A 21,362-nucleotide genomic window follows, 5' to 3' on the forward strand; every position below is an offset into this window, starting at 1 on the left:
GTCATCCACTTTGGGGTCAAAAACACGAAGGCAGAATATTATCTGAATGGCGGCAGATTAGGAAAAGGGGAGGTGCAACGAGACCTGGGTGTCATGGTTCATCAGTCATTGAAAGTTGGCATACAGGTACAACAGGCGGTGAAGAAGGCAAATGGTATGTTAGTCTTCATAGCTAGGGGATTTGAGTATAGGAGCAGGGAGGTCTTACTGCAGTCGTACAGGGCTTTGGTGAGGCCTCACGTGGAATAGTGTGTTCAGTTTTGGTCTCCTAATCTGAGGAAGGACGTTCTTGCTATTGAGGGAGTGCAGCAAAGGTTCACCAGACTGATTCCCGGGATGGCAGGACTGACATATGAGGAGAGACTGGATCAACTGGGCCTTTATACATTGGAGTTTAGAAGGATGCGAGGGGATCTCATAGAAACATAAGATTCTGACGGGACGGAACAGGGGAGATGCGGGTAGAATGTTCCCGATGTTGGGGAAGTCCAGAACCAGGGGACACAGTCTTAGGATAAGGGGTAGGCCATTTAGGACTGAGATGAGGAGAAACTTCTTCACTCAGAGCGTTGTTAACCTGTAGAATTCCCTGCTGCAGAGAGTTGTTGATGCCAGTTCATTGGATATATTCAAGAGGGAGTTAGATATGGCCCTTACGGCTAAAGGGATCAAGGGGTATGGAGAGAAAGCAAGAAAGGGGTACTGAGGGAATGATCAGCCATGATCTTATTGAATGGTGGTGCAGGCTCGAAGGGCCGAATGGCCTACTCCTGCACTAATTTTCTATAATTCTATGTTTCTAAGTTATGCAGCATGCAGCACACAACAGTGAACTGACCGACAATCTCAGGGGAGTATTGCAAGTAGCCTCCGGAATGGTCCAGGCATCGGAAAAGCTTTTTCAAGATGCCAATGGTCCTCTCTATTTTGCTGCATGTTGCAATGTACGACATGTTGTATTCCCGGTCAGCTTCCATCCGGGTTATGCATAGGGGCATCAGGTGACGAGGCCATACCCTTTGTCTCCCTGCAGCCAGTTCTGCCCTTCTGGCTGCTGCTGAAACATGGCAGATATAGCGCTCTTGCGTAGGATGAATGCATCATGGATCCTCCCAGGATATCTTGCATCAACTGACATGATGCAATGCATGTCGTCACAAATGAGTTGCACATTAACGGAGTGGAAGCCTTTTCTGTTCCTGTACATCTTGGAATCCTCCATAGGTGCTTGCAAGGCGATGTGGGTACAATCAATGCAGCCCTTTACCTTTGGGATGTCAGCAATCCTGGAGAAGCCCACAGCCCTTTCACGCATTGCCTGGACAGTCATGGGGAACTTTATGTAGTCATTCCTCCAGGCATATAGTGCAGCAGTCACCTGCCGAATGCAGATGTGTTGCATGTTGAGAAATGGCGCACACAGCCCTAGTTGTGGCCTGGAACGATCCAGATGCAGAGAATGAAAGTGCAGCTGTAACCTTTACTTCAACTGACAACACAGTCCTCCTGACGCTTCTAGGTTGCAGGTCTGCTTTTACTAACTCACAGATTTCAGTTACAACTTCTTTGCAGAAACGCAGCCTTCTGACACAGTCTTCATCACTCAGGTGCAGGTACGAAAGCCTGTTTCAATATACCAGACGTGAGTAAGGCCTCCTGCCCATCATCCTATGTGCTCTGAGGTTCCTCATGTCATGACGTGAAATCAATTGTTTGCTCCGCAGCATCATCATGCAGAAGGCTTGCACAAGGTATGGCATTGTTAGTATTGCCCCCATGATTAAATTGTACCTTTGCAAGAAGCTCAAAAACGGCAGGCAGGACACGGTTCTTTGTTCTCTCTCTCCCCAAGATCGACGCCCTAGTATGGACCACACCCAGGTCTGAGCATGCGCAATGATCGGGAAACACATCCCCACCCCCTCCCACCGCCTTCTCATGCCTTCAGTTCGCCTTCCACACACCCTCACCCGCTCCGGGCTTCTTTTCAAGCCGAGCCAAATGCCCATGTCCAGGCAATGGACCGATTCTGCCGGCTGACATTCCAACCCTCGAGCCCGGTTTGGAGACGTTCGGTGCTGGCGTGGCACTTAAAAAAAAAATCAAAACTTAAAGAATTACATGAAACTTCCATTTTCTGCATTTTAAGTTTGAAAAATTTGATGATGCATATTTGTGTGTTCTTGACTCCCTCCAAAGGGTTGCCTAAAAGAAATGGCATCATTCTGCGCCGATTTTTTGATGTGCGCTGGTTTTTCTTAAGTGCCCAGAAGGTTTTTCGGGAGTAGTCACATACACTGTCCAAGGAGAAATTTAAGTTGGCCAAACTTGCATAATTGTGAAAAATTGGCACAAGCATCAGGTTATGCAAAAAAAAAACGAACCTAAAATAACCGTAACTAACTGAGTTACACTGGCGCTCAATCTTTGGGGAAACTTGCATTTTTTAATTTCGGCCAAAAAAACAGCGCAAATCACTGGGGAAAATTGAGTCCAAGGTTTGTAACCTAATAGATAAAGAAATTCAACAATTATTAAAAACTGATTAAACTTACCTATGCAATCGCATTTTCTGCAGTTGAAATGTCTCTAACAATTAATTCTATCAGAGGCCAATGCCTATGTGAGAAGACTCTGTTATTCTCAGGTTCCCACAGCCATCAATTTCAGCTGAAGAGCCTCACCAGGTTGGAGGCTATAAGCTCCTGGCATGCATTTCTGCCTACAACTCAGACTGTCTTTTATGACTGAAAGCAATAACTTCCTTGTGTTTGTACTCTATGCCTCTATTAATAAAGCCAAGGATCCCATATGCTTTTTTAACAGCCTTCTCAACTTGCAAACAGGCCTTCAAGGCGGAGATTGTTCGGGTATAAACCAAGCATATTCCGAAAAGGAGGAAAGATGGGGCATCCAAAGTTAGAGCTCCCTGGATGACAAAGGAAATAGACGTTAAAATAAATCAAAAAAAGTAGGTTCATGACAAATGTCAGATACAGAATACAATTGAAAACCAGACAGAATACAGAGAGTGCATAGGGAAATAAAAAAGGATACAAGGGCAAAAAGACAATATGAGAAAACATTTTCAGGTAACATAAAGGGAACCCCAAAACCTTTCATAAACAAATAAAATGTAAAAGGATAGTTAAAGGAATAGTGGGGCCAATCAGGGACAAAAAAAGGAAATCTGTGGAAGCAGAGAGTATGACTGAGGTGCAAAACTAGTAATTTGCATCAGTCTTCACAAAAGAAGTGGATAAAGTTAATGTTGGAGTTGGGGGGGTAGTGGGGGACTTTGGATAGGATAAAAATAGATAGAAAGGAGGTGCTAAATAGGTTGGCATCACTCAAAGTTGACAAGTCACCCAGTCCAGATGAGATGCATCCTAGGTTGCTGAGGAAACTTAGGATGGAAATAGCAGAAATTCTGACCACAATCTTTCAATCCTCCTTGGATATTAAGAGTCGTGCCAGAGCATTGGAGGATTGCAAATGTTACATGCCTGTTGAAAAAAGGGAAGAGAGAAAAACCTATTAACTACATGCCAATCAGTCTAATCTCAGTGACGTGAAAACTATTAGAGCCCACTGTCAAGGACAAAATTAGTTCTCACTTGGAGAAGCATGGGTTAATAAGGGACAGCCAGCACAGATTTGTCAAAGGCAAATTGTGTCTGACTATCTGATTGAGTTCTTTAATGAAGTAATAGAGAAGGTTAATGAAGGCAATGCAATCGATGTTGTATGTATGGATTTTCAAAAGGCATTTGATAAAGTATCGCAGAACGGGCTAGGCTTTCCACTTTGCTCGCTGGCGCCCAAAAAATGGGCGATGTTCCAGCGATGGTCGATGTCTAAGCCTTATTGATCTCTGGAACATCGCCCATTTTTTGGGCCGCGATTTTTCACTCAGCGATAGACCAGCGATGTGAAATGGCCGATGCCAAAAGTCAGCGATGTAACGTGCGCCCAGCCAACGGCCAGCGATGTGGAAGGCAAAAGCTTCCCTAGCAACGGACATCTGCGCATGCGTGGTTTTTTTTTGGTTGCCATTTTTTCCTGCGTTTCGCAAGATCATAGGTCATCCACACATGCCCAGAAGGGGGAGAGAGATCGAGAGAGAATAGAGAGAGTGAGAAAGAGAGAGTAGTATGTCTGAGAGTGATGAAAGTCTTAGAGATGTGGCGACGGGGAGAAAGAGGTGCAAACCGTTTTTGGATGAGACCAATGAGGCCCTCGTGGTGGAGGTGCACTCCCAGTGGGCCCAATTGACCGAGGGTGAGCGTGGTGGGAAACCAGCACCACGGGCGTACCATAAATTATGGAGCGACATCGCCGCTGTCGTCTCGTCTGCGTCCCACGAAGCCAGGGGACCTAACCAGTGCCACAAATGCTGGAGCAGCCTTGTGGCTTCAGCAAGAGTAAGTATGATTCTATACTGTAATGATGCCAAGTCTAGGTAGAATTATAATTATCATAGTCAATCTCCTGGATTGAATGTAAGCTTTTAATTCTCACATATATAAGATATATCATCCCTGCTAGGAGCTGCACATGGCTATGAACCTGTGCCCTTTTGAAGTTTCTCTGGCTGCTGTCACTTACACAAGGACCCAGCATGGACTGGGGGAGAGCTAGCTTTGCTCACTGTCTGGCCTGGGACAATTGGGGACAGCAGCTACTATCATTGCCGAGTTCAATGTAGATTGTATTCGAGAGAGATGTCTGCGCCAATCTTTCGCTCCTAAACACACCGATCTTTGTTATAACTGTGCATCAATTGTGGACACAAACCCTATTAGCATATAACGTTGGAACCTGTTGTCTATAAATGATAGAACCTAGTCAAGTAGCTTATGCCATGCTCTCTTCATGTTTGCAGTGGAAGATGTCTCATAATCGTTCATAGCAGAGACAGTCACCGACATTGAGGAACGTGCTATCACAACCCATGGTGTTGCCGGACTCTCCCATGCGCCACGTGAGTAATGTGTCAAGCAGTGTTAAAGTAATGTTAGGTCATTTCATTATAAAAGACTAGACGAGTGATGTATTGTTATGCATGCAGCCTCTGTGCTATTCTCATGTTGACAACATAAGCACATAAGAACATAAGAGCATAAGAGCAGGCCATCTGGCCATCTGGCCCCTTCTCTGTACACACCCCATAAACCCTTGCTCCATTATTGTTCTATCTCACTACGACTGATGCAGGCTCCATAGCTCTCTGGTGCAGTGATTTCCACATATATACTACCATATGATGCATTAATATGTAACGTCTCTCGCTCACATTTATTGGAGTAGTGCTGCTCCTCCAAAGTATGCCAGCATGGCGCTTCAATCCCTTCTGTTCTCAAAAGTCCAGCTCCAGAGGCGCCAGTGGAAGACACACCCTCACATGCAACTACCCCACTGCATGTGTCATTCACCACGGGTGGTGAAGAGGAGACCACCAAGCCAGAGGAGGAGGAAATCCTGGAGACAGAGGAGGATGCTCCTTGCATCCCTCCATCTGTTGAACCTGTGGCCACGATGGTGATTCCCACCGAAAAGGTACCCACAACAAGTGGCATGCAGTTGGCGATGCCAAGGCGCACATTGGTGCTGTCGCAGACCCCACGGAGGCCGGATCAGCAAAGGCCTACCCTAGATGAACGCATAGATAGGCTGGCATGTGTGTGAGGAGTCTGTTGAGATCCAGCACGAGCAGCTCCAGGTGTTTGTGGGGTTGACTGAGAAATTCTCCCGGGTGTCTGCTCACCAAGCGGAGGCGACACAGCAGATGATGCATGAGATGCGTCAAAGCACCGCCTCCTCCCATGCATTGCAGCAGGAATTCTTGGAGGGACACGGCGCTGCACCCCAAGGTCCTGTGACCAAAAGCACCAGCACACAGGCGGGTCCGGAGGAAGCCCCACCTCCTGACTCGGAAGGCGATCCCCCTGTTTTGTCCTCCCCTCCAACAGCCCCCCAACAGGCGATCGTGACACCACATCCCTCACCACGGCAGGAAGTCTTGTCGTTGCCCACTGCACACCTGCTTCATAGCAGTACCCGGGAACCAAAACGTGTGGGTGAGGTAAGGAAACGGTTGGGTGCAGGATTTAGAGGGAAATGTGGCCGGGGGGGGGGGGGGGTGGGGGTGCAATGTTTTTTATATTCTACATATTGTTCACATTGTTCATTGTTGGTGTTTTTATTGCTGTTTCACTGTTGGGGTGTGGGTGGGGGAGTGGTGGGAGGGTGTTTCTGTGATAGTTATTTAAAAATAAAGTTCCAGAATTATTATTTTATTAAAACAATTTTATATTGCTTTATAATTGTTGTGCAGTGTCTTCTAATAACGTACGTTTTAGTAAACCATGTATGCAACTGTTGTGAACCAATGGCCAGGCCGGACTCAGTAAGGATGAAACGTCACTTATTAATATAAATATAATAAAACGTCTAGTTGTCAGTCTTACTATCTTTAAAAGGCTCTTACATAATTCACAAACTACAGAACTATCCTTTTTTGGTACAAAATGGACGAACACACACTTAATTGTGTTGAAATTCACCTGCCACAGTTTTTCCCATTCACTTAATCTATTGATGTATCTTTGGGAATCTGAGAGTAGATTCAGAAGGGAGGGAAGCAAAGCTGGAATTGGAAAGAAGAAAATTAGAAAGTGAATTTGGAAGAACAAAGACTAGAAAATAGACAACAAGGGAGTGTGGCAGTGCTAAATGGTATATACTTCAATGCAAGGCATCTAAGGAATAAGGCAGATCAGCTGAGAGCACAGATAAACACTTGGGAGTATGATCTTATAGCTATTACTGAGACATGGCTGAAAGAAGGGCAGGTGTGGCAACTCAACATTCCAGGTAAAAGGGTTTTCAGACGGGATAGACAGGGGAAGAAAAACTGAGGAAGGGGGGGGTCGCAGTATTAATTAAAGAAACAATTAAAGCTGTGGGCGAGTTGATATGTTAGAATGATCATCTAATGAGGCTGTATGGGTTGAATTGAAGAACAAAAAAAGTGCAATCACACTGCTAGGAGTGTACTATAGACCCCAAACAGTCAGAGGGAGGTAGAAGAGCAAATATGTAGGCAAATTTCTGAGAAGTGCAAAAATTATAGGGTAGTAATAATAGGGGATTTTAACTACCCTAATATTAACTGGAATATAATTGGTGTGAAAAGTATAGAGGGTGCAGAATTCCTAAAATGCATTTAGGAGAACATTTTTAGCCAGTATGTAACAAGCCCAACCACGGAAGGGGCGGTTCTGGACTTAGCTTTAGGGAATGATGCTGGGCAGGTGGAAGAGGTATCAGTGGAAGAGCTAATGATCATAATTCAGTTAGATTTAGGGTAGTTATGGAAAAGGACAAGGATAGACCAGGAATAAAACTTCTCAATTAGGTGAAAGCCAATTTTACTAAGCTGAGATGTGATTTAGCCAAGGTGGACTGGAAACAGCTACTGGAAGGTAAGTCAGTGTCAGAGCAGTGTGAAGCATTCAAGAAGGAGATCCTGAGTGTTCAGAGCAAGCATGTTCCCTTAAAGAAAAAGGGTGGGACTAACAAATTTAGAGCCCCTTGGATGTCAAGGGGCATATAGGGTAGGATAAAGGAAAAAAGGGAGGCTTATGACAGATACTGAGGGCTTAATACTGCAGAAACCCTCGAGGAGTAAAGAAAGTGCAGGGGTGAAATTAAAAAGGAAATTAGGAAAGCAAAGAGAGCACGAAAACATTTTGGTTGGTAAAATCAAGGGAAACCCAAAGATGTTTTATAAATACATTAGCAGCAAGAGGATAACTAAAGAAAGAGTAGGGCCTATTAGAAATCTTAAAGGTAATCTGTGAGTGGAGGCAGAAGAAGTAGGTATGGTTCTTCATGAATACTTTGCATATGTTTTCACAAAAGAGAGGGATGATGCAGACATTGCAATCAGGGAGGAGGAGTGTGAAATATTAGATGAAATAAACATAGTGAGAGAGGAAATATTAAGGGGTTTAGCAGCTTTGAAAGTTAATAAACCCCAGGCTTGGATGAAATGTATCCCAGGCTGTTGAGAAGCAAAAGAGGAAATAGCAGAGGCTCTGACTATCATGTTCCAATCCTCTCTGGCTACAGGTGTGGTGCCAAGGGACTGGAGGACTGTTAACGTTGTACCTTTGTTTAAAAAGGGAGAAAGGGATAGACTGAAAAATTACAGGCCAGTCAGCCTAACCTCAGTGGTGGGAAACTTATTAGAGAAAATTCTGAGGGACAGGATAAATCTTCATTTAGAAAGACACGGATTAATCAAGGACAGTCAGCATGGATTTGTTAATGAAAGGTTACGTCTGACCAACAATTGAATTTTTTGAGGAGGTAACAAGGAGGGTCGGTGAGGGTAGTTTGTTTGATGTAGTGTATATAGATTTTAGCATGGCTTTTGATAAGATCCCACATAGTAGACTGATCACAAAAGTAAAAGCCATGGGATCCAAAGCAAAGTGGCAAGTTGGATCCAAAATTGGCTCAGAGGCAGGAAGCAAAGGGTAATGGTTGATGGGTGTTTTTGTGACTGGAAGGCTGTTTCCAATGGAGTTCCGCAGGGCTCAGTACTAGGTCCCTTTCTTTTTGTGGTAGATATCAATGATTTAGATGAATGTAGGGGGTATGATTAAGAAGTTTACAGACAATACAAAAATTGGCCGTGTGGTTGATAATGAAGAAGAAATCTGTAGACTGCAGGAGGATATCAATGAACGGGTCAGGTCGTCAGAACAGTGCCAAATGGAATTCAATCTGGAGAAGTGTGAGGTAATGCATTTGGGTAACAAGGCAAGGGAATACACATTAAATGGTAGGACACTGAGAAGTGTAGAGGAACAAAGGGACCTTGGAGTGCATGTCCACAGATCCCTGAAGGTAGTAGGCCAGGTGGATAAAGTGGTTAAGGTGGCATATGGGCCTTTATTAGCCAAGGCATAGAATACAAGATCGGGGGGGGGGGTTATGCTTGAATTGTATAAAACACTGGTTAGGCCACAGCTGGAGTACTGCGTGCAGTTCTGGTCACCACATTACAGGAAAGATGTGATTGCATGAGAGAGGGTACAAAGGAGATTTACGAGGATGTTGCCTGGACTGGAGAATTTTCACTACGAGGAAAGATTGGATAGGCTGGGTTTGTTTTCTTTGGAACAGAGGAGGTGGAGGGGAGACCTTATTGAGCTGTATAAAATTATGAGGGGCTTAGATAGAGTTGATAGGAAGGACCTATTTCCCTTAGCAGAGGGGTCAACAACCAGGTAGCACAGATTTAAAGTAATTGGTAGGAGGTTTAGAGGGGATTTGAGAGGAATGTTTTTTACCCAGAGGGTGGTGGGGGTATGGAACTCACTGCCTGAAAGGGTGGTAGAGGCAGAAACCCTCACCACTTTTAAAAAGTACTGGGATGTGCACTTGAAGTGCCATAACGAACAAGACTATGGACCAAGAGCTGAAAAGTGGGATTAGGTGGGATAGCTCTTTGTTCGCCAGCACAGACACAATGGGCCGAAATGGCCTCCTTCCATGCTGTAAATTTCTATGGTTCTATGATTATAATTTGATGCTGCCGTCTATACTACTTATAATGCCACCAATCATTGTGTCATCATCAAACTTGGATATATGGCTCTCTATTGTATTATCCAAGTCATTAATAAATATAGTGAATAGTTGCGGCCCCAGCACTGATCCTCATGAGACACCACTAGTCACTTCCTTCCAATGCAAGTACAAACCATTACCCCTATTCTCTGTCTTCTACCACCTAATAAACCTCCTACCCAGGTGAATAATTTGCTATCAATTCCATGAGCGTTAATTTTAGCTAACAGTCTCTTATGTGGAACCCTATCGAATGACTTCTGGAAGTCCGTATAAACTACATCCATAGTCATTATCCTGTCCAGCACTTTAGTAACTCCCTCAAAACATTCAATTCGGTCTCCAAGATTGGGAGCATATGGGCAGCTGCCCTTGCTGCTTCCTTCTCGTTCTCTACCTCAGACCTTTACCCAGTTCAATGTTTAGGGTGGATTTTTAACCTGCCACATGGGTGTAAAACTGTTGTTGTTGGTCGGCCGCCCATTTTATAGAAATGACCTGATACTCATTTCCATTGAAAACAAAGGAAGTGAAAATCAGGCAGTTTCTATAATAGGTGGCCAATCCGGAACACCAGTTGAAAATCTATCCCTTTGCACTTTAAGGGGAATATATAAATGCAAGTTGTTGTTTGTCTTCTTGGAGTTCTTCAAGCAGTTTTAGGTAATTCAAAATTATACATGCACAAACAAAATTCCCAGGCCTATAAGAACATAAAAACATAATAATTAGGAGCAGGAGTAGGTCATACAGCCTCTCGAGCCTGCTCCATCATTCAATAAGATCATAGCTAATCTTCGATTTCCACTTGGTTCCCATATCCCTTGATTCTTCTAAAGTCTAAAAATCTATCTATCTCAGCCTTGATTATACTCAACGATTCAGTATCCATGTGGTAGAGAATGCCAAAGATTCACAACATTCTGAGTGAAGAAATTTCTCCTCATCTCAGTCTCAAAAGACCGGCCCCTTATCCTGAGACTGTGCCCTCTAGTTCTAGACTCTTCAGCCAGGGGAAACAACCTCTCAGCATTTATCCTGTCTATCCCTCTCAAAATCTTACATGTTTCAATGAGATCACCTCTCGTTCTTCTAAACTCCAAAGAGTATAGTCCCAATCTACTCAATCTCTCCTCATAGGGCAACCCCCTCACCCCAGGAATCAATCTAGTGAGCCTTCATTGCACCATCTCAAAGGCAAGTATATCCTTTCTTAGATAAGGAGACCAAAACTTGGACATTACTCCAAATGTGGTCTCACCAGAGTCCTGTATAATTGCACCAAGATGTCCTTACTCTTGCACTCCAACCCTCTAGCAGTAAAGGCCAAAATAGCATTTACCTTCCTACTTGCTTGTTTACCTGATTGCTAACTCTTTGTGTTTCTTGTATTAGGACACCTAAATCTCTCTAAACACCAACAATTAATATTTTCACACCATTTAAAAAATATTGTTTTTTCTATTCTACTTACCAAAGTGAATAACCTCACACTTCCCCACATTATACTCCATCTGCCACCTTATTGCCCCCTCACTTAACCTGTCTATATCTCTTTGCAGGCTCCTTGCATCCTCCTCATATCTTACTTTTCCACCTAGCTTTGTATCATCAGCAAGCTTGGATAAATTGTACTCAGACCCTTCATCTAAGTCATTAATATAGATTGTAAATAGCTAAGGCTCAAGCACTGATCTTTGCAGCACCCCACTCATCATCATCATCATAGGCAGTCCCTTGGAGTCAAGGGTGACTTGCTTCCACATTAAAAATTAGTTCTCAGATGACTGTTAAGTCCAATGTGGGAGCTACAGTCGCAGGTTGGACAGACGGTGGTTGAAAGTACGTTGGTTGAAGTGCTGGTTTTTTGAACTGCTTGGGTTGTCATGCACTCCTTCTGCCGTATGCGCTTGGAGTCAAGCACACCACTAATTGTAGCCTGCCAATCTGAAAATGGCCCGTTAATCCCTACTTTCCCTTTTCGGTCCATTAACTAATCCTCTATCCATGGTAATACAGTACTCTCAACCCCATGAGCCCTTATCTTGCGTAACAACCTTTTATGTGGCACCTTATCGAATGCCTTTTGAAAATACAAATATACTACATCCACTGGTTCCCCTTTATCTAACCTGCTAGTTACATCCTCAAAAAACGCTAATAAATTTGTTAAACATGATTTCCCTTTTATAGAAACATGCTAACTCTATCTAATCATGTTATGATTTTCTAAATTCTCTGTTACCACTTCTTTAATAATGGATTCCAGCATTTTCCCAATGATTGATGTCAGGCTAACTGGCCTGTAGTTCCCTGTTTTCTCACTCCCTCCTTTCTTGAATAGCGGGGCTACAATTGCTACCTTCCAATCCACTGGGATCGTTCCTGAACCTAGGGAATTTTGGAAGATCAAAATTCTTCATGTATTTCTTTAAATGAAGATGACACAAAGTCACTTTTAATTTGAAATCTATTCAAGTCTTTAACTTAGAGGTCACAAGTCAGTGTTTACTGATGTATGATTGTACACAAGTATGGAAATACAACCAGTTAAACAATTTGCAAGATTGATGAGTAAGATCATGCAACAGATTAGAAAAAAATTACTCATGTGACATTTCATCATTAAAGAATCTTTTGATATATACAATCCAACACAGTGGTAGATCCCAGCACAACAATTTTTTAAATGAACCCAATGAGCTGAGTCCAACAGGCTCGAGAGGCCGTATGGCCTACTCCTGTTCCTATTTCTTATGTTCTCATGTTCTTGTTGCACCAAGCCACTACTTCAGTAAAATATTTTTTTAAAGTCCAAAAGCTAAATTCCAAACTTACCTGAAAGATGCGTGTGATCCTTTAAGAAGCGCTGACAGTGTTTCTGGAAAAACTTCCAAAAGGCCTTTGATAAAGTGCCACATACCAGGTTTGCCAGCAAAGTTGAAGCCCATGGAATAAAACCGACAGTGGCAGCATGGATACAAAATTGGCTAAGTGATAGGAAACAGAGAGAAGTGGTGAACGGCTATTTATCGGACTGGAGGAAGGCACATAGTGGTGCTTCCCAGAGGTCAGTACTAGGACCACTGTTTTTCTTGACATATATATTAATGACTTGGGCTTGGGTGTATCGGACAGAATTTCAAAATTTGGAGATGACACAAAACTTGGAAGTATAGTGAACAATGAGAGGATAATGTCAAGGGGACATAGGATGGTGGAATGGACGGACATGTGGCCGATGAAAGTTAACGCAGAAAAGTGTGAAGTGATACATTTTGGTAGGAAGCACGAGGAGAGGCAATATAAATGAAAGGGTATAATTCTAAAGGGGGTGCATAAACAGAGAGATCTGGGGGTATATGTGCACAAATCGCAGAAGATGGCAGGGCAGGTTGAGAAAGTGGTTAAGAAAGCATATGGGATCCTGGGCTTCATAAATAGAGGCTAGGGGCCGAAATTGCCCACCGCCCGAAATGAGTCGCACCAACCGCTTTTTGCCGGTCATTACCACCGTAATGATGTGCTGGCCATTAGAGGGAAATTCAGCATTTTTGCAGGAAAGAAGGAGCGGTGCAATATTGGCAGCGAGAATGGGCTTTTTGCTGCATTGTAGGTGCGGAGTGACCTATTGGGTTGCAAAATTCAGCTGGTGCCAATTTACTCCTAACGAGCCAGCTGCTCCCTGGCCGCCTTAAAGGGCAGGGTTTGCAGCTAGGCCCTGAACATTGAAGCAGTTGCTTGCAAAGGTATGGCGAATCCAGGAGGTGCAAGGAGGGCCAGCAGATTCACTGATGTGGAACTCGAATTCCTAATTGAAGCTGTCGAGGGAAGGAGGTGCATTCTTTACCCCAACACAGGCAGACAGACTCGTACAGTGTTTGTTAATGCCTGGAGAGAGATCGCTGAGGAGGTCTCAGAGTCCTCCATTCATGACCGCACCGCCACCCAATCATCTCTCACCCTCACTTGCCGCAAAAGGCTCAACAACATAATTCGACTGATGAAAGTGAGTACATGTTCCCCCAACTCCTCACCTTCCATCTCTGAGTCTCTCCTTTACCTCTTATTTCCCACCTTCACGATATAGTCACTGAAGCACCATTTGATTGTTGAGGCCTGTATATATATATATATGTGTGCGTTCCCACAATGGAGGCTCCCTTTCATGTTACAGTTACACCTGCATGTAATGGACCCACACTTGCACTCATGGCCGAGTCCTCATGATACTGCTATTCAGGAAACATAATTTGCTTTGCAGATGAAGGTATCTCACAACCGTTTAGAGCAACAGAGGACTGGTGAGGGCGAGCCAGATATCCAGCAGCTCAGTCACCTTGAAGAAAGGATGCAAAGGCTAGTGGGCCCACATGTTGCCTTCCGTGTGGCCGCCGGTCGTGTGGATCCCACTGGAGGCAGCATCGGTAAATTAAGGCCTTCCTTTAATGACATCTCTCCCTGAAAGTCCAAGCGCCTACCACGCGTTTGCTTATGTTTGTGTACCTCACCCTTACAGGGCCCCTTGTGCAATTTATGATTGCAGATGAGACCCCGTGTGAGCGAAAGCTAGGACAACAGCTTTGAGGCCATTGGGATCCAAAGCCAGGACGAAAGCCTTGAGGCCACTGGGAGTCAAAGCCAGGACGACACCCTAGAGCCCATTCCATCTATTGCCGGCATGTTTGATGAGGCCGAAGAGAGGGACACTGCTGGCAGCACCGCGTCACTGCTTCTTACACTCGCATGCGCCAGTTCAGATACTGGGAGTATCCGGTCGGGACTGTTAGAATTAGCAGAGGGGTCTCCACTGGGTTATGCACCGGGGCCTAGCAGGCTGTAGCATGGTCAAGGACAAAGGCAACCTCGAGTGCCATCTATCCGGGGGGTGAGTTCGCACGTGAGTTCTCCAGCAGAAGACTCAGACGAGCCCATCGATGTTGGGGCTTATGAAAGAAGGGTGGAGGCCATGCATTCCGAGATGTTGGCAATGGCAATGGTGTCCGAGAGCTTGTCACAAGTGATCAGGAACATGGAGGAGTCCACCTCCTGCATTGTGGACAGGTCTGCGCACACTATGGAGCCCATCATTGCCAGTGTGCAGATGATGGTGGACTCCCAGAGTGACCGTGCGGATCCAACTGTGATGCTGTGTGTTGTGGGCAATGTGGCAGCTGCCAGTACAGCACAAGTGCAAGGGAACGAATGTCTGAGTGCTGCTCTGGAGAGGATGGCCGCTGCCCTGGAAGCTCAGAATGCTCTCATGCACTCTGGGCAACAGGCCATGGACATCTTACTGCTGTCATCTCTGGTGGCATCGAGACTGTGCCTGCTCTCATGCAGTCTCAGCTGGATGCCATGCGAGATCTGACTGTTGCCATCATGACTGGGTTCATCACGGTCCACGGGGGACCTTCCGGTGTCGTGCCACAATACCGGCCTGTGCCACGACAGTGTCCATCACCGCGACGTGGATGTGCAGCTTTGCGCTGACACTTAGCAACGTCCCTCCCCTTCACTTAAAAGGCGCAGGGCCTGGATTTGCATAATAAAACAATCTTGTGCCTGTTTCAGGTGGCAGACAGCTCGTGAATTTCCAGACCCGCCTGACTATAGTATCAAACGTGCTCTGGCCGTTCATCGTTTGGCCAAATTTCCACCGCCCCACCCCTTGATTTTCAACTCCTGGCTGCCCATCTTTCAGGCTCAAAATGGACAGCCGTGAGTTGAATGTCTCCCCTTATTTTCAATTGGGTGTATAATTTTCTCAACAATCTAACAACTCTGTTTTTGAATCTATTCATATCTGCAATGCATCTGGAATTTGAAATGTTGTTGTTTTAAAGTCATGTAGAAATGGTTGATAACTACAGTGCACAACAAAATTCATACCTGTTGAAATACATCTGCTCCCTCATCATAGTCCACCACAGTAAAGAACAGCTTATTAGAAAATGCAGATGAATACCTCCACGAGTTTGCCAGCACTTGGTATTCCTCATTCGCCTGTCTGTGGGAAAAAATGTGCACCAAAATCAATTTGCAGGATTAGAAATTAACTTACTGTGCTAGTATTTATAATTCATATTCTTTTTTACAGCAAAGCCTATCTTAATGACTACCTGAAGTCATATAAACAGTTTCAGTCACTCTATTTAGCAATTATAGTGAATGGATTGTAACATGGTTGAACCAATCTCTTGCCTTACCGCAGGGAAAGGGTCCACAGCCAGATAGGGAATGGAAGACCAACAGGAAGAGGAGTGCAAGGAAGGTAGTGCAGGAGTCCCCTGTGGTCATCCCCCTGCAAAACAGATACACTGCTTTGGGTACTGTTGAGGGGGATGACTCATCAGGGGAGGGCAGCAGTAGCCAAGTTCATGGCACCATGGCTGGCTCTGCTGCACAGGAGGGCAGGAAAAAGAGTGGGAGAGCAATAGTGATTGGGGATTCAATGGTGAGGGGAATAGATAGGCATTTCTGCGGCCGCAACCGAGACTCCAGGATGGTATGTTGCCTCCCTGGTGCAAGGGTCAAGGATGTCTCGGAGCGGGTGCAGGACATTCTAAAAAGGGAGGGAGAACAGCCAGTTGTCGTGGTGCACATTGGTACCAACGACATAGGTAAAAAAAGGGATGAGGTCCTACGAAACGAATTTAAGGAGCTAGGAGCTAAATTAAAAAGTAGGACCTCAAAAGTAGTAATCTCGGGATTGCTACCAGTGCCACGTGATAGTCAGAGTAGGAATCGCAGGATAGAGCAGATGAATATGTGGCTTGAGCAGTGGTGCAACAGGGAGGGATTCAAATTCCTGGGGCATTGGAACCGGTTCTGGGGGAGGTGGGACCAGTACAAACCGGACGGTCTGCACCTGGGCAGGACCGGAACCAATGTCCTAGGGGGAGTGTTTGCTAGTGCTGTTGGGGAGGATTTAAACTGATATGGCAGGGGGATGGGAACCAATGCAGGGAGACAGAGGGAAACAAAAAGGAGGCAAAAGCAAAAGACAGAAAGGAGATGAGGAAAAGTGGAGGGCAGAGAAACCCAAGGCAAAGAACAAAAAGGGCCACTGTACAGCAAAATTCTAATAGGACAAAGGGTGTTAAAAGAACAAGCCTGAAGGCTTTGTGTCTTAATGCAAGGAGTATCCGCAATAAAGTGGATGAATTAACTGTGCAAATAGATGTTAACAAATATGATGTGATTGGGATTACGGAGACGTGGCTCCAGGATGATCAGGGCTGGGAACTCAACATCCAGGGGTATTCAACATTCAGGAAAGATAGAATAAAAGGAAAAGGAGGTGGGGTAGCATTGCTGGTTAAGGAGCAAATTAAGGCAATAGTTCGGAAGGACATTAGCTTGGATGATGTGGAATCTATATGGGTAGAGCTGCAGAATACCAAAGGACAAAAAACGTTAGTGGGAGTTGTGTACAGACCTCCAAACAGTAGTGGTGATGTTGAGGAGGGCATCAAACATGAAATTAGGGGTGCGTGCAATAAAGGTGCAGCAGTTATAATGGGTGACTTTAATATGCACATAGATTGGGTTAACCAAACTGGAAGCAATACGGTAGAGGAGGATTTCCTGGAGTGCATAAGGGATGGTTTTTTAGACCAATATGTCGAGGAACCAACTAGGGGGGAGGCCATCTTAGACTGGGTGTTGTGTAATGAGAGAGGATTAATTAGCAATCTCGTTGTGCGAGGCCCCTTGGGGAAGAGTGACCATAATATGGTGGAATTCTGCATTAGGATGGAGAATGAAACAGTTAATTCAGAGACCATGGTCCAGAACTTAAAGAAGGGTAACTTTGAAGGTATGAGGCGTGAATTGGCTAGGATAGATTGGCGAATGATACTGAAGGGGTTGACTGTGGATGGGTAATGGCAGACATTTAGAGACCGCATGGATGAACTACAACAATTGTAGTAAATGTCGTAAAAATAAAATAAAAAAGGGAAGGTGGCTCAACCGTGGCTATCAAGGGAAATCAGGGATAGCATTAAAGCCAAGGAAGTGGCATACAAATTGGCCAGAAATAGCAGCGAACCCGGGGACTGGGAGAAATTTAGAACTCAGCAGAGGAGGACAAAGGGTTTGATTAGGGCAGGGAAAATGGAGTACGAGAAGAAGCTTGCAGGGAACATTAAGACGGATTGCAAAAGTTTCTATAGATATGCAAAGAGAAAAAGGTTAGTAAAGACAAACGTAGGTCCTCTGCAGTCAGAATCAGGGGAAGTCATAACGGGGAACAAAGGAATGGCGGACCAATTGAACAAGTACTTTGGTTCGGTATTCACTGAGGAGGACACAAACAACCTTCCGGATATAAAAGGGGTCGGAGGGTCTAGTAAGGAGGAGGAACTGAGGGAAATCCTTATTAGTCGGGAAATTGTGTTGGGGAAATTGATGGGATTGAAGGCCGATAAATCCCCAGGGCCCGATGGACTGCATCCCAGAGTACTTAAGGAGGTGGCCTTGGAAAGAGCGGATGCATTGACAGTCATTTTCCAACATTCCATTTACTCTGGATCAGTTCCTATGGAGTGGAGGGTAGCCAATGTAACCCCACTTTTTAAAAAAGGAGGGAGAGAGAAAACAGGGAATTATAGACCGGTCAGCCTGACATCGGTAGTGGGTAAAATGATGGAATCAATTATTAAGGATGTCATAGCAGTGCATTTGGAAAGAGGTGACATGATAGGTCCAAGTCAGCATGGATTTGTGAAAGGGAAATCATGCTTGACAAATCTTCTGGAATTTTTTGAGGATGTTTCCAGTAGAGTGGACAAGGGAGAACCAGTTGATGTGGTGTATTTGGACTTTCAGAAGGCTTTCGACAAGGTCCCACACAAGAGATAATTGTGCAAAGTTAAAGCACATGGGATTGGGGGTAGTGTGCTGACATGGATTGAGAACTGGTTGTCAGACAGGAAGCAAAGAGTAGGAGTAAATGGGGACTTTTCAGAATGGCAGGCAGTGACTAGTGGGGTACCGCAAGGTTCTGTGCTGGGGCCACAGCTGTTTACACTGTACATTAATGATTTAGACGAGGGGATTAAATGTAGTATCTCCAAATTTGCGGATGACACTAAGTTGGGTGGCAGTGTGAGCTGCAAGGAGGATTCTATGAGGCTACAGAGCGACTTGGATAGGTTAGGTGAGTGGGCAAATGCATGGCAGATGAAGTATAATGTGGATAAATGTGAGGTTATCCACTTTGGTGGTAAAAACAGAGAGACAGACTATTATCTGAATGGTGACAGATTAGGAAAAGGGGAGGTGTAAAGAGGCCTGGGTGTCATGGTACATCAGTCATTGAAGGTTGGCATGCAGGTACAGCAGGCGGTTAAGAAAGCAAATGGCATGTTGGCCTTCATAGCGAGGGGATTTGAGTACAAGGGTAGGGAGGTGTTGCTACAATTGTACAGGGCCTTGGTGAGGCCACACCTGGAGTATTGTGTACAGTTTTGGTCTCCTAACCTGAGGAAGGACATTCCTGCTATTGAGGGAGTGCAGCGAAGGTTCACCAGACTGATTCCCGGGATGGCGGGACTGACATATCAAGAAAGACTGGATCAACTGGGCTTGTATTCACTGGAGTTCAGAAGAATGAGAGGGGACCTCATAGAAACGTTTAAAATTCTGATGGGTTTAGACAGGTTAGATGCAGGAAGAATGTTCCCAATGTTGGGGAAGTCCAGAACCAGGGGACACAGTCTAAGGATAAGGGGGAAGCCATTTAGGACCGAGATGAGGAGGAATTTCTTCACCCAGAGAGTGGTGAACCTGTGGAATTCTCTACCACAGAAAGTTGTTGAGGCCAATTCACTAAATATATTCAAAAAGGAGTTCGATGAAGTCCTTACTACTAGGGGAATCAAGGGGTATGGTGAGAAAGCAGGAATGGGGTACTGAAGTTGCATGTTCAGCCATGAACTCATTGAATGGCGGTGCAGGCTAGAAGGGCCGAATGGCCCACTTCTGCACCTATTTTCTATGTTTCTATGTTTCTAAACAACTATGGGGCTGAAATTGCCCCTTTCTTCAAGAGCTGTGACCGCCTCAAAGAGGCAGCCACAGGTTGGTAAGGACTCATTGGTCGGTCGACGTGGAGGGGCTGCCATTTTGCAAATTGCCCTCCTTTATTTTTGGAGTAGTGTACGGAATCGCCCTGCCCCGTTGGGCACGCGTCGGCTCCTTGCCGACCGGCAGCGACCCCCTTTCCGTCCCGTGTGGGAAACTGCCCCGCAGGAGCGGATTGGCCACCGGCCGGTCGGTGCCCCCGACAGCTTTCCCTAGCAGGAAACATCTTGTGGCTGGACAGCGCTTCCGCCCTTAAAGGGGAGGGCGCACTGCCGCAACTGCCATTTTATTTTAATTGGCGGTCAACTCTGAGGTCGGCCCGACAATGGTGGCCACGGGTTCGGCCTGGCGGATACCCACCCTGGCACCCCAGTGGGTGCCACTAAAGTAGCTGCAGAGCTCGCAGTGGCCCTCCCCTTTAACTGAAGGGGAGGTACGTTGCAACGTGTCAATGCGGTGCAGTGCATTTACATCGTACTGACATCATCTTGAAGTGGCGGCCGACCTGACAGAACGGCACTTCCGCCCCACAGCCGACCCGACATCTGCCTCGACACAAAAAAATAATTAAAGAGCTGAATATTGCCGGATTCTCTGCCGGAGAAAGCATTTAAAAAACGGTAAGCATGTCCCTTGTGGCGGGAGGGCAATTTCGGCCCCTACACTTTACTCAATTCAGAAAACTTGATTCTTACAAGTTTAGTTGTATTTAATGATATTTACCCATTGTGGAAACTGTTATACATTTCTACATTTAACTTACATTATTACCTTAATTTAACCAAGTAATGTTCAGAATAATTACTTCTGTACCAACGAGATTCCTTGCTACATTAAAGCCCACTGGTAAAGCTATGCTATTTATTTTGTCAACTTGTCAACAAGACTTGAAATTGTTCAAAATGTTTTCCGTAAAAATTTCCGATTAATATATTATTGACCACATAACATACAGGTGAAAGCAGTGTCTAAAATGACAACAGTATTAGCTTAACATCTATTTCCATTTACTTTCCATCAGTCATTCTGATATTTTCTTTTATTACTTACAGTTTATGTATTTAAAATCCCGATGAGCTACTCTTCTTCGATTTTAAGTCAGCAAGATTTTCAAATATCAATTGATTACGCTGACAGCCCTGACAGGTTTGATGAAATTTGTTTTTACCTGGCTGACCCTTAAATGTATTTGATGAATTACATGCAGCCAAAGGTGCAGTAGCTGCTGTTGCTACTCCCCTCAAGGAGAACAGATATTTAAAAATTGCTCTCGTCAGTCTTAAAATCTGACAAGCTAAATTGCATACACTGTCCACTGCGATAATGATTTTGACAGTAAAACCTTACATAATATGACAAAACAAAGAAATTGAATTTTGTTGTGGTTCTTCCCATTGACCATCATAACTTCGGCCAAAGCTATCATGAATGATCGGGAGAACTCTGGAAATTCCATCCCCAAATATTTTTCTGTTCCATTATTTAAAACAACTTCTCTTCACATTTCCTTTTCTGCATCTCCACATAAAATCTTGCAGCCAGGTTTGAAATCCTGACCAATGAACACAAGAAAAATCAAGAACAATCATCATAAATGCTGCGCTCATTTCACAATACCACTGCCC

The 21,362-nt window shown here is 44.8% G+C and overlaps 1 protein-coding gene across 15 annotated transcripts in view; it reads right to left on the reverse strand.

The window, feature by feature from the left end:
* Positions 1 to 21,362, reverse strand: part of tusc3 (tumor suppressor candidate 3) — a 716,082-nt gene that overhangs the window by 408,025 nt on the left and 286,695 nt on the right. For all 15 annotated transcript variants that reach the window (XM_070862659.1, XM_070862743.1, XM_070862752.1 and 12 more), the window contains one exon: positions 15,538 to 15,655. In XM_070862659.1, coding sequence (XP_070718760.1) covers positions 15,538 to 15,655 — 118 coding nt within the window. The remainder of the gene's footprint in view (positions 1 to 15,537; positions 15,656 to 21,362) is intronic.

Source organism: Pristiophorus japonicus, chromosome 2, assembly GCF_044704955.1.
Source record: "Pristiophorus japonicus isolate sPriJap1 chromosome 2, sPriJap1.hap1, whole genome shotgun sequence".
Taxonomy (NCBI): Eukaryota; Metazoa; Chordata; class Chondrichthyes; family Pristiophoridae; genus Pristiophorus; species Pristiophorus japonicus.